Source organism: Aethalodelphis obliquidens, unplaced genomic scaffold (assembly GCF_003676395.1).
Source record: "Aethalodelphis obliquidens isolate GAN/ISIS:26980383/991018 unplaced genomic scaffold, ASM367639v1 scaffold32, whole genome shotgun sequence".
Taxonomy (NCBI): Eukaryota; Metazoa; Chordata; class Mammalia; order Artiodactyla; family Delphinidae; genus Aethalodelphis; species Aethalodelphis obliquidens.
The window spans coordinates 13,749,322-13,765,517 of NW_020837976.1; the positions used below are offsets into that span (position 1 = coordinate 13,749,322).

The 16,196-nt window shown below is 38.1% G+C and overlaps 1 protein-coding gene across 3 annotated transcripts in view; it reads left to right on the forward strand.

The window, feature by feature from the left end:
- ELP2 (elongator acetyltransferase complex subunit 2) overlaps positions 1-16,196 on the forward strand; it is a 43,973-nt gene that overhangs the window by 15,851 nt on the left and 11,926 nt on the right. For all 3 annotated transcript variants that reach the window (XM_027127750.1, XM_027127752.1, XM_027127751.1), the window contains 8 exons: positions 511-611; positions 799-930; positions 4,347-4,496; positions 7,507-7,695; positions 10,027-10,096; positions 10,625-10,720; positions 10,876-10,933; positions 11,549-11,621. In XM_027127750.1, coding sequence (XP_026983551.1) covers positions 511-611; positions 799-930; positions 4,347-4,496; positions 7,507-7,695; positions 10,027-10,096; positions 10,625-10,720; positions 10,876-10,933; positions 11,549-11,621 — 869 coding nt within the window. The remainder of the gene's footprint in view (positions 1-510; positions 612-798; positions 931-4,346; positions 4,497-7,506; positions 7,696-10,026; positions 10,097-10,624; positions 10,721-10,875; positions 10,934-11,548; positions 11,622-16,196) is intronic.

Here is a 16,196-nt window from a genome sequence, read left to right on the forward strand (position 1 = left end):
AGCTTTTATTATATTATGCTATATTTGCTGCAGTTAAAAAAAGATAAATATTATAGAAACTGGGGAATCCCTGTATAGTTTTTCCTGAACCTTTTCCCCTTCATCCTTCCCTTGAGGCTGAATTCAGTGTATATTATTCCCATGCATATTTTTATACTTTTACTGCACATTTGTGTAACCATAAACAGTATTGTTTTACAGCTATTAAAACTTGATATCAATATGCCTTTGTCCTCATATGACCTGTCTTTTTAGCTTAACATGGTTTGGATTCATGTAACTCTAATTTACTTATTTTTATTGCAGTATAACATTTCATTGTCTAAATATTACCACAACTTGTTTATCTGGTCTTCTACTGATAGACTTTTGTGTTGTTTCCAATGTTTTGCTATTGCAGTGCAACAGTGAATGTTCTTATAGTACCCATGTTGTGTTTTTCTGGTAATCTACAAACAGGATGCTTGTTGATCACCTAAAGGCATTAGTTTTTTTTTTTTTTTTCTTTAGATGGTGTTCTGCAACAGCCAGTGAGATTATTGTCTGCCTCAATGGATAAAACCATGATTCTTTGGGCTCCAGATGAAGAGTCAGGCGTTTGGCTAGAACAGGTAAAATGTGAATACTTAAGGAACAGAAAACTGGGTTTATTAGACAATAAATCCCAAGTCTGTATTCCTAGAGCTGCAAATATTTGCTCTTTGTGTACGTTAAATAAGTGAGAACATAATCTCTGGAATGAGTGATTTCTGTTGTGAGAAATTGGTTCTGAATTGTTTTTCGTCTATTGTTGAATAGGTTCGAGTAGGAGAAGTAGGTGGCAATACCCTGGGATTTTATGATTGCCAGTTCAGTGAAGATGGCTCCATGATCATTGCTCATGCTTTCCACGGGGCACTGCACCTTTGGAAACAGAATGCCACTAACCCAGTAAGAAAAGTGCTTTTAAATCATTTCTGATTAGATAAAGTGAATCCTACGTGAAACCTCGGAAAACTGTTGTTTTACGTATAACACTCTACAGAAGCATAGTAGAGGCATTTAAGTTCAGGTGACATCACTTCTTTATGTAAATTTATTCTGTAGTTATATTAGTTAAGAAACTCATGCTTTTCTAAGAATAAAATTCAGTTGTCCAGCATTGTTGAGATACTGAAATTTGCAGGTAGGTAAACTTACATAAGGGAAGTTTAAGCTGTATAAATTTTAAGCTCTCCATTAAAGCTATATACATTTTGTGGTAGGAGTTTTTCCTAAAATGTATAATTTCTTCGTCTTTTTTAAAATTAATTTTCTTTTTTCTTTTTTAATTAATTTATTTTTGGTTGTGTTGGGTCTTCGTTGCTGTGCACAGGCTTTCTCTAGTTGCTGCGAGTGGGGGCTACTCTTCGTTGTGGTGCACGGGCTTCTCATTGCGGTGGCTTCTCTTGTTGTGGAGTACGGGCTCTAGGCATGCAGGCTTCAGTAGTTGTGGCTCGCGGGCTCAGTAGTTGTGGCTCACGGGCTCTAGAGTGCAGGCTCAGTAGTTGTGGTGCACGTGCTTAGTTGCTCCGTGGCATGTGGGATCTTCCCGGACCAGGGCTTGAACCCATGTCCCCTGCATTGGCAGGTAGATTCTTAACCACTGCGCCACCAGGGAAGTCCCTCTTGTCTTCTTAAAAATAACATAATTTGATATTTTCCTGTTGGATAGCTAGGTACTCCATTGATAATTATTGAATGAATGACTGACACAAGGGCATTAGAAGCACCTGTTATTTTATGACAGAATATATTAATTCTCTCAGGGGCTCTTGATATGTGTAATTCTAAATAGTCCTCCAAATATTGGGCTGTTCTAGATCTTATAGTTTTTAGTCTCTTCTCAGAGAGGGGTAATCTTCCTCTAATCATTTAGCTGCCTCTCAGCATTATTCCAATCTCTTCTTTCTAATTTGCTTCTGATCTGCTTTTTTGGGTTTGGGGAAATGAGATAGCAGGAAAAGTGGGTAGGAGCACACGGATCTTGGCCCTAGCACTTACTAGCTGTGTTTTTGAGGTCATTACTGAACTTTTGTCTCAGGTTCCTCATCAGTAAAATGTGGACAGTAATAGCACCTACTCAGAGGATTTTTATGATACCAAAATGAATTAATATTGGTATAGTATGAGAAGTAGGGCCTGGTACATACTGGGTACTATATATTTTAAATAAATAAATCAAAGAAGTCAGAACATAGAGCAAAATGTGAGTTAGCAGATTTTGAATGTGCAGCTAATGGCTTCCCTTACAAAGTAAAAATTCATGGAGCCCCAGTGGTGCAATTGGTTAGTGTGTGGTACTTAAGTACAAATTCATGGATTTGCATGACCTTTATTTTGTGGGCTTTGTAATAGTTGTGTCAGGTAGGAGGATTTGAATTCTCAGTATAGGGAGTGATTTACTTTTCCCTTGTATCTTCGATTTGGAGTTGATCTTTAAGACTGTTTTTACTGTTAAATGAACCAGGGAACCATTAGCTATGACACTTGTAAATAAGATATTTTTTAGGATGAATGTAATTTTGTTCTTTTTTTTTACTTTATTTTTGGCTGTGTTGGGTCTTCGTAGCTGCGTGCGGGCTTTCTCTAGTTGTGGCTCGCGGGGGCTACTCTTCATTGTGGTGTGCAGACCTTCTCACTGTGGTGGCTTCTCTTGTTGCAGAGCATGGGCCCTAGAGCGCGGGCTTCGGTAGTTGTGGCTTGCGGGCTCTAGAGCGCAGGCTCAGTAGTTGTGGTGCACAGGCTTAGTTGCTCCGTGGCATGTGGGATCTTCCTGGACCAGGGTTCGAACCTGTGTCCTCTGCATTGGCAGGCGGATTCTCAACCACTGTACCACCAGGGAAGTCCCTTAATTTTGTTCAGAGCTCCTTTGAGCTGTATTTCAGCTGGTCTTCAGAGGGCCTTCATAGAAAAAAGCATCAGTTAAGTAGGGAGAAACTCAAACCAGAGGACAGAATTTCACTGTACTTTTGCTTGTAACTTGACTTCATATTTATAATAGCTATTTACCAAGTATTTAGGGTGATTTTTTATAGACTTTTGTTTATTTTAAATATTTTTTTTTTGCTTTTTGATGAGGACCGATTTTAAAGTCTTTCATTGAATTTGTTACAATATTGCTTCAGTTTTATGGTTTGGTTTTTTGGCTGAGAGGCGTGTGGGATCTTAGCTCCCCAACCGGAGATCAAACCCGCACTCCCTGCATTGGAAGGTGAAGTCTTAACCACTGGACCGCCAGGGAAGTCCCTAGACTTTATTTTTTAGAGAAATTTTAGGTTTACAGAAAAACTGAGCAGAAAATGCAGAGTTCCCATTTTCCCCTTCCCCCCCACATGCACAGCCTCCTCCATTGTCAGCATCCCACACCAGAGTGGAAATTTATTGCAATCAGGGGTGATTTCTAAAAACAAACACTGCCCCTTAGGACTGTACCCATAGTCAAAAGTGCTGCACTTTGTTCAGAACTTTTTGGAACCTCCCATTAGTGCTAACTTTAGAATCAATTTTTATGTCGCAGAAGAAATTAACAGCATTTCTTTGTTCCAGCCTATTTATGTTTTTGACCAGAAAATAATATAGCTTAGCTGACCATATTAATCAGACTTGGCTTTGAATGACCTTTTAGCTATTTATACAAATATAATTTTCCTCTAAAGTTCAAGTTTTACCACCACTTGAGTTGTTGAAAAAGATGCTCTGTGGACCAGGCATATGACATTTTCTGTATTTCATTTCACTGTTTGTTTATGTGGTTGCTGATGCAGGTTCCCTCAGGAGGTGGACTAACTATGTTTGATTTAACCTCTGTCCTCTACACCTACAGCTCTTTTCACTTAATAAAGAAAGTTGGTCAGGCACACAGAATCTACAGACTCACATTACACAGTGCTCTACTATTTAGTTTGACAGATAAATACTCACATAGTATCTAGTATGGGCCAGCCTTGTACAAATATAGATTCATCTAATTCTTGTAACAAACGTATGATCTAGGTAGCTCTTTTACAGAAGGGTTAATTGAGGCACAAAAAGGTTAGGCAGTGTTCTAGGAGGCAGTCATAAATGATGAATGGAGGGGACTTTCCCAAGGTTACTGCTTTGAAGGACACAACGCATGCTTGAATGTTTAAGTTCTAATATATTGATACTTGACTGGAAAACAGATCCTATTACTTTAAGTTCCCATCTTGTTTACTTAGCTCTTCACCTTGCTTGGGGGCTAAGGTCTTTCCCATATCAGACCTGAGTGATGAAGGCATTATCAGGTTTAATTTTGAGTGATGGTCTTTGATTATTTTGATGTGTCATGAGCACTTTCATTGCAGAGAGAGTGGACTCCAGAGATTGTTATTTCAGGACACTTTGATGGTGTCCAAGACCTAACATGGGATCCAGAAGGAGAATTTATCATTACTGTTGGTAATGACCAGACAACTCGACTTTTTGCTCCATGGAAGAGAAAAGACCAATCACAGGTAAAATGTCTTCCTACTTGACTGATCCACTTTACAAAACATCCATGAGCACATGAAAAGTGGAACAGCAACATTAGCCATTAGGGAAATGCAGATTAAATCCATGATGAGATGCCACTACACACCCTCTAGAATGGCTAAGGTATAAAATACTGACAATAGCAAGTGGTTGTAAGGATGCCGAGTGACCGGATCTTTCTTACATTGCTAATGGGAATGCAAAATGGTATAGCCAGTCTGGAAAATGGTTTCGTATTTTCTTAAAAACTGAAGCATTCCAAAGAAGACATACAGATGGCCAACAGACCCATGAAAAGATGCTCAGCATCACTAATCATCAGGGAAATGCAAATCAAAACCACAATGAGTTACCACCCCACACCTGTCAGAATGGCCATCATCAAATAGATAACAAATAATGACTGTTGGCCAGGAGGTGGAGAAGAGGAGTCCTCCTGCACTGTTGGTGGGAATGTAAGTTTGGTGCAGTCACTGTGGAAAATGGTATTGAGGTTTCTCAGAATATTAAAAATAGAACCACCCCATGATCTAGCAGTCTTACTTCTGGGTATTTACTTGAAGAAAACAAAAACACTAATTAGAAAAAATGTATTCACCTCTTTGTTTATTGAAGCATTATTTATAATAGCCAAGATATGGAAACAGCTAAGTGTCCATTGATGAGTAGATGAAGAAGATGTGGTATATAGGCAATGGAATATTAGTCAGCTATTAAAAAAATGAAGTCTGAAATATATGCACAACTGAGTCACTTTGCTGTACAGCAGAAATTAACACAACATTGTAGATCAACTACTTCAATAAAATTAAAAAATAAAAAATTTTTAAAAATGGAAAATAAAATGAAGTCTTGCCATTTATCACAACATGGATCTGGAGGGTGTTGTGCTGAGTGAAATAAGTCAGATAGAGAAAGACAAATACCTTATGATCTAATATGTGGAGTCTAAAAAACAAAACAAACGAACAAAGTGAAAACAGACTTATAGATGCAAAGAAAAAAAACGGGTGTTTGCCAGAGGTTTGAAGCCAGGTGAAATAGGTGAAGGGATTAAGAGGCACAAACTTCCAGTTATAAATAAGTCACAAGAGTGTGATACACAGCATAAGGAATATGGTGAATAATGCTGTAATAACTTTGTATGGGGACAGGTGGTTACTAGACTTACCATGGTTGACAATTTTGTAATGTATTTAAATGTCGAGTCACTATGTTACACACCTGAAACTAACATAACACTACATTTTATTTCAACTGTATTTCAGTTAAAGGAAACTTAAGCATACACATATTCTTTATAATTCAAACAATTAAAATGTTAGCTGTCAAAATGTGTTTACTTCAGTTCCACATAAAAGTTTTCATAATACCTTGTAATTTTAGATGTAACTCATTAGGAAACACTGACAAGGGAATTCCCTGATGGTCCAGTGGCTGAGACTCTGTATTTTCACTGCCGAGGGCTCGGGTTTGGGTTCGGTCCCTGGTCAAGGAACTAGGATTCCACAGACCGCGTAGCGCAGCCAAAAAAAGAAAGAAACGCTATCAAGTCTGTAGTAAAAGCTAATTTCTAACATCATATAGTGTTAAATAATAGTGGTCGAGGCCAGTTTTTGTTCAAGGAACTTTTCAGGCTTGGCCCTGAGCTTTAAAAAACCGCAGTAAAACTTTACCACTGATAAACCATTGAACTGTATATGTATACTCAGAGAAACTATAGTCAGCTTCAGTTTCTGATAAAAATTCATGGAACTGACTCTGGGTCAGTCTATGAAGCTAATGAAATTGGCCACTGACATTTCTGCTTCAGCAGCATGTGGTAGATTAAAATTGGTAGAGTTGAGGACATTGGGAACAACACTATAGTCAAGTAAAAAACAAGGCAAATAATTTTGGAGTGGTTTTCTGTGGCTCTTGGTAATTTGTTATCAGTATAACTCAGTTGTTGTTTATTCATCATCCTTTAAAAAAAAATCAATAAATCAGACTTTACCAAAATGTGAAATTCTGCTCTTTGAAAGACATTGTCAGGAGAATGAAAAGTCACAAACTGGGAGAAAGTATTTACAAAACATACCTGATAAAGATTTTTATCTAGAGTATATAAAGAACTTTTTGGAACTCAGTAATAAGAAAACAATCCATTTTGGGCTTCCCTGGTGGCGCAGTGGTTGAGAGTCTGCCTGCCGATGCAGGGGACGCGGGTTCGTGTCCCGGTCCGGGATGATCCCACGTGCCGCGGAGCGGCTGGGCCCGTGAGCCATGGCTCACGCAACGGGGGAGGCCGCAGCAGTGAGAGGCCTGCGTACCGCAAAAAAAAAAAAAAAAAGAAAACAATCCATTTTTTAAAAAAAGGGGGCAAAAGATGTTTATCCAAAGAAGATGTATGGATGGAAAATAAGAACAGGAAAAGATTCTCAATACCATTAGTCATTAGGGAAATGCACATTAAAGCTACAATGAGATACCATGACATCCCTATTAGAATGATTACAGTTGAAAGGCTGACTGCACTAGTGTTGATGAGGGAGGGTGTGGGCAACTGGATCTCATACACTGCTGGTGGGATTCTAAACTGGACAGCCACTTTGGGACATCATTTGGCAGTTTCTTAAAAATTTAAATATACATCCACATCATCCAGTTATTATACCCATAGGTAATATTTACCCAAGAGAAATATATTCGTGCAAAGACTTATACACGAAAAGTTGTGACTTTTTCTAGTAAGACAAAAACTGGAAAACAACCCAAATGTCTGTAAGTAGGTGACTAGATCAACAAGTTGTGGTATAGCTGTACAAGGGAATACTACTCAGCAATAAAAAGTATTGATCTGTTGATAAACAGAACAACTTGGATAAATCTGCCCCATGGTCACATTTCCATGGCATAATGAATGATTTTGTGTCTGGTATTTTGCTTGTTGAAAAGAATTCAGTTTTTGAAACGTGTGATCATTTTTGTTTATCTTATTTTGATACCCAGGTGACCTGGCATGAAATTGCAAGGCCTCAGATACATGGATATGACCTGAAATGTTTGGCAATGATCAGTAGGTTTCAGTTTGTATCTGGAGCAGATGAAAAAGTTCTTCGAGTATTTTCTGCACCTCGAATTTTTGTGGAAAATTTTTGTGCCATTACGGGCCAGTCACTGAATCACGTACTTTGTAATGTGAGTATTCCTCTAAATGTTAACTAGATCTAGTTAACCCTTCATATAAAATTTTAGGGCTTCCCTGGTGGCGCAGTGGTTGAGAGTCCGCCTGCCGATGCAGGGGACACGGGATCATGTCCCGGTCTGGGAAGATCCCACATGCCGCGGAGCAGCTAGGCCCGTGAGCCATGGCTGCTGAGCCTGCGCGTCCGGAGCCCGTGCTCCGCAACGGGAGAGGCCTGCGTACCGAAAAAAAAAAAAAAAGAAAATTTTAGAAAGTTTCACTTAAGGCTGTAAATGGAGTATATGGGTAGAAAGAAAGTCAAATCATTTTATTATTGGCTTGACAAACTTTTGTGTGCACTGTGGCAGGCAGTAATTTAAATATTAATATAAGAAATTTTGTAACAGTTAAGCCCAAGAGACTGTAAAGAATTAAAATGTTAAATTAAGGCACGAATACTGTGCGTCTTCACTGTGCTTGATAACTACGATAAAACAAAGCATAATAGATGGGTCATATTTTCAAGGAGATTACCATCTAGATGTAGATTGGGGTAGTGGACAATGGAACTAATGTACCTGCAATTATTAGATGAAACCAGTTAATTGCTAAATCTTGTGACTAAAGTAATTTTCATAGGAGGAAGTGGTCGCTGTAGTAGAGTAATGAGAAAATGGGGCTTCATTTGAGTTTTGAAAGGGTAAGTTTTTATTAATGTTTGTTTATACCTCCTTTCTACAAAAGATTTGAGCACTTACAAAAATACATGGTTATAAACATTATAAAGTAACCAGTTATGAAGGAAGGGAAAGTAAGTAGGAAGGTAGTTGTGTTACACAGAAGTGCACGTCATACAGTCTGTTGCAGTACTTAGAGTTGGGTCATGAATTTGCTTCTGATCTTGAAAAGGATGAGTACAATTTTGATAGGCAGATGGAAGGACAGAGAGCAGTGGGGTGGCCAGAGCTGCTTGAATGAAGAGTATATAGAGGGAAATGGAGGGGCTGGGGGAAAGTCAAATGGTGGAGGACCTTGGGAGGCAGGCATAGTTCGGACTCTGGTACCAGCGGAGGTCCCTAAACAAAGAAAGTGATGAAAAGCACTTTGGGGCGAAGAGTTATGTGGGAGCAGGATACCTTTGAGCCCAGAGACTTTGAAGGCAGGGACGCTAGCACCAGTCTGGGTAAGACTGGAGAAGAAAGTAAGAGTCATTTTAAAAGAAATGTCCAACTATGTTTCTTGGAGTGTATCATGGGCGCCTCAGGCCACAGGCTCTCTTGATTAGGTAAAGGAGATGAAAGATTCTGTTATGCTGTTTCTAATGCTAATGGACAGTGGAACAAGATCAAAAGGGAGGCCTCGACTGGTTATTATACCGTGCTGAGCATATGGTGGTGGAGGGCAAGTTGGTTTGAGGATCTGACAATTCTAGGGATTGAAATGTGGTTTTAGGATTCCATAAGAGGCTAGTCCCAGGTGTATATTCAATTCTGTGTCCTAAGATAGGACACAGACTGTAGACTGTAGACTGGAAAGCCTCTTGCTGCTTTTTGGGTTTGTTCCCATACTAAATGTTGGGATATATAGGAATGCCTCTTACTGCTCTTTTCCATGGTGTTTTATTTTTCTTGTTTTCTAAAATAAAGCATCCTGCATTTCAGGTACCTATTCTTGGTGATGGTTTAAATTCCCATAGCTCATGTTTGTGTTCAGTTCCAGCCCCTGTACTAAAATTTAAATTGTAAGAAATGCTCTTAGCTTATGGACATGTGCCACTTTTGATGGTTAGCATTTGTTTCATATGTAATAATTTAATTGATATTGTAGGATATAAGCAGATTATTGCCACTTCAAAGGGCACTCTGTTACAAGGTTTTAAAGTATTCAAAATTTTAAATATGTTTAATGAAAATACTATGTGCCTTCCTGGGAAACGTGTGTTTATATGAGCATCACCAGGGATGTGCCTGTGAGACTCTTGGAAATAAAGCTCCAGGCCTTCCATTCTCCGCCCATTCTTTGCTAGAAGCCAGCACAGTGCTTTCCTTGTCACACCCTGACACCCATTGAGCTGTCAGGGTTCAGTGGGCTTGTGGATGAGAGGATGCCCGACGTTATGGATTGGGTCGGGGCTGGGGATTAGCTGGAGCCTCTCTGCTGGAGAGTGATTGCTTAGTATTGCATCTCTCAGTTCAGGAAATGGAAGTGTGGGCAGATATCTACACAGAATGGTAAAATGGTCTTTACACTGCTTCTCAGCATTTGTGAGCATAACATTTTTTTATAGTGACTGAGGTAACAGTAACTTTTAGCATTTAAAACATGTATCATACTTTTTATTCCAGCAAGATGGTGATCTTCCAGAAGGAGCTACCGTCCCTGCTTTGGGATTATCAAATAAAGCTGTCTTTCAGGGTAAGGCTTTCGTCTCCAAAATTACTGAACCTATAGTGGTGCTTAAAACCTAGTTACACATTTGTATATTATGTACCTAATGTTCATTACAGGTGATTTATTATTTTTAAAAATCACAGTACACGCATCTCTCTTCTGTGAGCTATTTCATGGTAACTACTCTGTGTACACATGCAGACCCTGAAATAGGTGCTGCTTTTACAAAGTGTATTTCATGGAGCACTCACAACCACAGATGCTAATGTGGATAGCTTGAAAAATGTGTTCCACAGTTTAAAAAGTTTGGGAAACATTAGGTCAAAGGAAAAGGAAGGAATCTATGGAATTGACCAGTGCTCTAAGGAGCGCATTTGGAAAATACCAGAGTAGTGGAAATACCCTTGGCTTTGCCATCACGCGGATACAGCGTTGAACTACACTGCCTTCAGGTACCACTATTTTCTAACTAGTGGCCGTAATATTGGGACATGTGCAGGAGACATAAAGTTGGTGACTACATTTATGATGTTGATGTTTGTTTTAAACTAGGAGATATAGCTTCTCAGCCTTCTGATGAAGAGGAGCTGTTAACTAGTACTGGTTTCGAATATCACCAGGTGGCCTTTCAACCCTCCATACTTACTGGTAAGAAAAGGCAAAAAGATGGTTCTCTAGAATCGTTAGTACAGTACACATAGTATGGGGTCTGTCACCACTGACCTAAATAAGTGCTGCAGAATTCACTTGTTTATCCGCATGAAAGTGGAAAAATTAATTGCAATGCTATAAATTTATTGTAGAACCTCCCACTGAGGATCATCTTCTGCAAAATACTTTGTGGCCTGAAGTTCAAAAACTGTAAGTTAAATTGTACTTAGCTCTTTAGTCTGATTCGATCGTAACTTGTGATGCCCCCTTCCCAACCAATTTGATTTTCTCCTTTGCTTTCCTCTTACCTACATTTTCCCTCCTGCTGTAAACATCTCTTGATGGCCTTCATAAGGGGTGAAAATCAAACTTCACATAGATATTTATATTGCTATGTATTATATTTACTAGATTTATTGGTCTTGATTTTTAAAGTAGAGAGACATAACACTATTTTTTTTCCTTTTTAAAAAAAATTTTAAGTTTTGTTATTCTCTTGGTCTTTTTTTTCCTACAGTATTTCCCTATCAGGACCTTTCTATGGTTTGTTATTTATGGTAGTGGCTGGCTGGCGGTGAAAACTTGTATTTTAATCTAGTTGTTTGAATAAGTTGTATTACTACTAGGAAGTTGGCATTTTTCTCCAGTCTCTGCTTTTACCCCAAATATTTACCTAGACAAAAGTACAATGTTTCTTAAAAGAACTGTGTGTTAGCTGGAGAGATTGATTTCTTCCCTCATTTAAAAATTTTGCAGCACAGGAATAGGTACATTTACTAATTACTTACTTACAGGGGTCATCCATTTTCTCTTTTTAAATTTTAGATACGGACATGGTTATGAAATATTTTGTGTTGCTTGTAGCAATTCAAAGACACTGCTTGCCTCAGCTTGTAAGGTAGGGCATTTTACTTTTTTATTCTATTTGGTCACAGGTTATTTGAGTCATCAGGCTCCTGCAAGCTTAGTAGTGATGGAGGCAGAATTTGACACGAAAGGCCACAGGTGCCTGATTTTTCTGAATCTTGCTTTCTCAGTCTCTTTTCCATTCTGTCCCATCAGAAGCTTGCAGTTGCCTTTTAAATCTGTTTCAGCTGCACATTTTTGTTCTTAAATACTTGGTTTGAGCCGATTTATGCCCCTACTCAAACTATTTAATCAGGTATCTTAAAATGAGAGCTAAAAATGTGGTAGCATAAATTTTTAGTAATGGGAGTCCTGGAGACAGAGGGGAATGAGAAGGTGAAACCCCGCACCATGTATGCCATCTGACCATCTCTTGAGGACACTGTGGGTGCTGACCTAAGTGAGTAGAGTCCCTTGGCCCTTGCCACGGTGAGGCAGGATGGTGGCCAGCTCAGTGAGCCACCAGCACGTGACACTGTGGAATAGTGCCTCTCAGACATCTGCCTGGGAGAATGATCTTGAACTTGCTATTCAGTATTTATATACTGTGGAGGATTGTGTGAAAGGTCTGAGACCTACACATTCCCCTAACTTTCCTAAAATTTATTTATTAAGACACCAAGAAAATTAATTTATTTATCTGTTTTAAGCATGATGATGAGAGCTGCCCACCTGGATGGGCACCTATGGGGTTGTTTTGTTTTGGGGGTTTTTTGGTATGTTTGTTTTTTGTCCCTGCTCTTGCTGTGGTTTCTTGCTACTGGCCTGTATTGAGGGACCTCCTAGGAAATAATTGTTGTGCTCCTTCTGCCCCACCCCCTTGTTTGTTGTCCTCTTTGTGAGGGTGGTACTGAGAGGATGGTACTTCCTTCTGTTAATACAAGGCCCTTTGGAAAGAATAGGGCATAAGTAGCAAGAATAACTGTGCTTCTACTGAGCAGCTAATTTGTGTCTTAGGGCACTGTCAATCACATAATTATTTTCTCCTTTTCAAGTTGGCTCACTTGTAGCAAGTATGTGCATTTCTTTTTTGAACTAACATTTTTAGCTGCTTTATTTAGGTGTCACTAGCGTGCTGTCAACTGCATGTTGAAAGTGAACAATTTGATAAATTTTGACATATGTTTATACCTGTGAAATCATCACTACATATCAAGATAGTGAACATACCATCAGCCCCCCAAATTTCCTCTGCCCCATCCCTAGTAAACCACTAATCTGCTTTTTATCATGATAGAGTAGTTTACATTTTCTAAATTTTTGTATAAATGGAGTCATATAGTGTGCACTCTTTTTCATCTGGCTTTTTTCATTTAGCGTAATAATTTGAGATTCATCCATGTTGTTCCATGTATCAGTTGCTCATTTTTTTTTCTGCATAGTCTTCCCTTTTACAGATATACTACAATTTGTTGATCCATACACTTATTAATGGACATTTGGGTGATTTCCAGTTTTTGGCTTTTATTAATAATGCAGTTATGAATATTTGTATACAAGTCTTTGCATGGATATATGCTTTCATTTCTCTTGAGTAAATACATATGAGTAGAATTGCTGGGTATATGGTAGATGTATATTTAAATTTTTAAGAAATTGACAAACTATTTTCCAAAGTGGCTGTACCATTTTACAATCCCACTAGCAATACATGAGAGTTCCAGTTGCTCCACGCCCTCACCAGTGCGTGGTATTGTCAATCTTTTTAACATTAGCCATTCTGATAGGTTTGTAATATCTCATTGTGCCTGTAATTTGCATTTCCGTAATGATTAATGATGTTGAACAGCTTTTCATGTGCTAATTTTCCAACTGTATGTCTTCTTTGATGAAGTATCTGGTCAAATCTTTTGCCCAGTTCTTTATTGTATTGTTTTCTTATTACCGAATTTTGAAAAGCTCTTTATATACACTGGATACTACTTTATCAGATATATGCTATGTAGGTAGTTTTCCCCAGTGACATTTCCTTCATTTTCTTAACAATGTTTTTCAAAGAGCAGAAGTTGTATGTTTTGGTGAAGTCTAATTTATCAATTTTTTTCTGTATTGGGTTTGTGCTTCTAATGTAGTATCTAAGAAATCTTTGCCTGGGACTTCCTGGTGGTCCAGTGGTTAAGATTTCACACTCCCACTGCAGGGGGCGCAGGTTTGATCCCTGGTCAGGGAACTAAGATCCCGCATGCTGTGCAGAGTGGCCATAAAAGAAAAAGGAAAGAAAGAAATCTTTGCCTGACTCAAGTTCTTCTGCCACATTTTGTTCTAGGAGTTTTATAGATTTTAAGTTTTATGTTTAGACCTATGATACATCTTTTATTAATTCTTCCTGTTGTATGGAGTATATATTACAGTTGATTTTTTTTGCATGTGGATATCCAGTTGTTCCATCATTATCTCGTACCTTTTGCATCTTTGTCAAAATTAGCTGTCCATATATGTTTGGGTCTATTTCTAGACTTTATTTTGTCCTACTCATCTTTTTTTTTTTTCTTTCCTGTTTTGATGCCAGTGCCACAGTCTCTTTAACAACTATAGCTTTTTATACTGTGTCTTGAAACCAGGAAGTAATTGTCTTCTAACTCTCTTCTCACTTTTCAAATGTATTTTGGCTATTCTAGGTTCTTTACTTTTCCACATGAATTTTATAATCAGCTTGACAGTTTCTACAAAAGTATGTGCTGGAATTTTGATGGGGATTGCATTGAATCTATAGATTAATTGTGGAAGAATTTTAACAATATTGAGTCTTGACACATGAATGCAGTATGCCTCTCATTTATTTAGATCTTTAATTTCTCTCAGGGTTTTGTTTGTTTTTTTTTAGTAAGCCTTTTATTTTGGAATAATTTTATATTTAACGAAAGTTGCAGAGATAGTACCTAGAATACCATTATACCTCCTACCCAATTTTCCCCAGTGTTAACATCTTAATATTATCAGGAATATTTTGTACTTTTCAGTGTCAGGTCTTACACATATTTTGTCAGATTTATCCTTATTTCATATATTTTATGTCAGATTGTTCATTGCTCACATAAGGAAATGCAGTTGCTTTTTGTAATCAGTCTTTTATCCTGCAACTTGCTAAACTTATTACTTCTTATAGCTTTATTGTAGATATTGGATTTTCCACATAGATGCTTATGTTGCCTGTGAATAAAGAAAATTTTACTTCTTCCTTTCCCATATGGATGTCTTAATGTTGACTAGACGTTGTAACATCAGAAGTCCTCACCTTATTCCTCATCTCAGCAACAGAATATTTAGTTTTGTCCATTAAGTGTTATGCTTGCTGTGGATTTTTTTTATGGCTCTTCTTTATCAGGTTGCAAAATCTCCCTGCGGTTCCTAGTTTGCAGAGAGTTTTTATCAGGAATGGATGTTAGGTTTTGTCAAATGTTTTTTCTTTATCTCTTAACATGATCATATGTTTTTCCCATTTTAGTTTATTAATATGGTGAATTACATGGATTGATTTTTCAAATGATGAACCAACTTTGCATTCCTGGAACCAAACCCCAAATGCTTATATTATATATATATATATATTTTTTCAATTATTCTTTTTATTGAGGTATAACTGACATATATAACATTATATTAGTTTCAGGTGTACAACATAATGATCAATATTTGTATACGTTGTGAAGTGATCACCACAATAAGTCTAGCTAACATCCATCATCATACATAGTTACAAGAAATATTTTTTTTCTTCTGCTGAGGACTTTTAAGATTTCAGCAACTTTCAAATACGCAGTGTAATATTAACTATAATCACCATGCTCTATGTTACATCCCCCTGACTTAGTTATTTATAGCTGGACGTTTGTACGTTTTGACTCCCTTCACCCATTTCATATATCCCCCAGTCTTGGCTTCTGGCATCTCCCAATTCATTCTCTGTATGTCTATGAGCTTGGTGGGTTTTTTTATTGTTGCTGTTTTTCGATTCTGCTTATAAGTGAGATCGTACAGTATTTGTCTTTGTCTGACTTATTTCACCTAGCATAATGCCCACGAGGTCTGTCCATGTTGTCACAAATGGAAATATTTCATTGTTTTTTTTTGTTTGTTTTATTTTGTTTTGTTTTTTTGCGGTACGCGGGCCTTTCACTGTTGTGGCCTCTCCCGTTGCGGAGCACAGGCTCCGGACGCGGAGGCTCAGCGGCCATGGCTCACGGGCCCAGTCGCTCCGCGACTGTGTCCCCTGCATCAGCAGGCGGACTCTCAACCACTGCGCCACCAGGGAAGCCCTCATTGTTTTTTATGGCTGAATACTCTTCCACCATGGTGTGTGTGTCTGTCCGTTTTCTTTATCCATTGATCCATTTTCTTTATCCATTTGATGGACACTTAGGTTGTTTCCATATGTTGGCTATCATAAATAATGCTGCAGTGAACATGGGGGTACACATATCTTTTCAAGTTAGTGTTTTTATTTTCTTTGGGTAAATACCCAGAAGTGGAATTGCTGGATCATATGTTAATTCCAGTTTTAATTTTTTGAGGAACCTCCATACTGTTTTTCATAGTGGCTGCACCAGTTTACATTTCCACCAGCAAG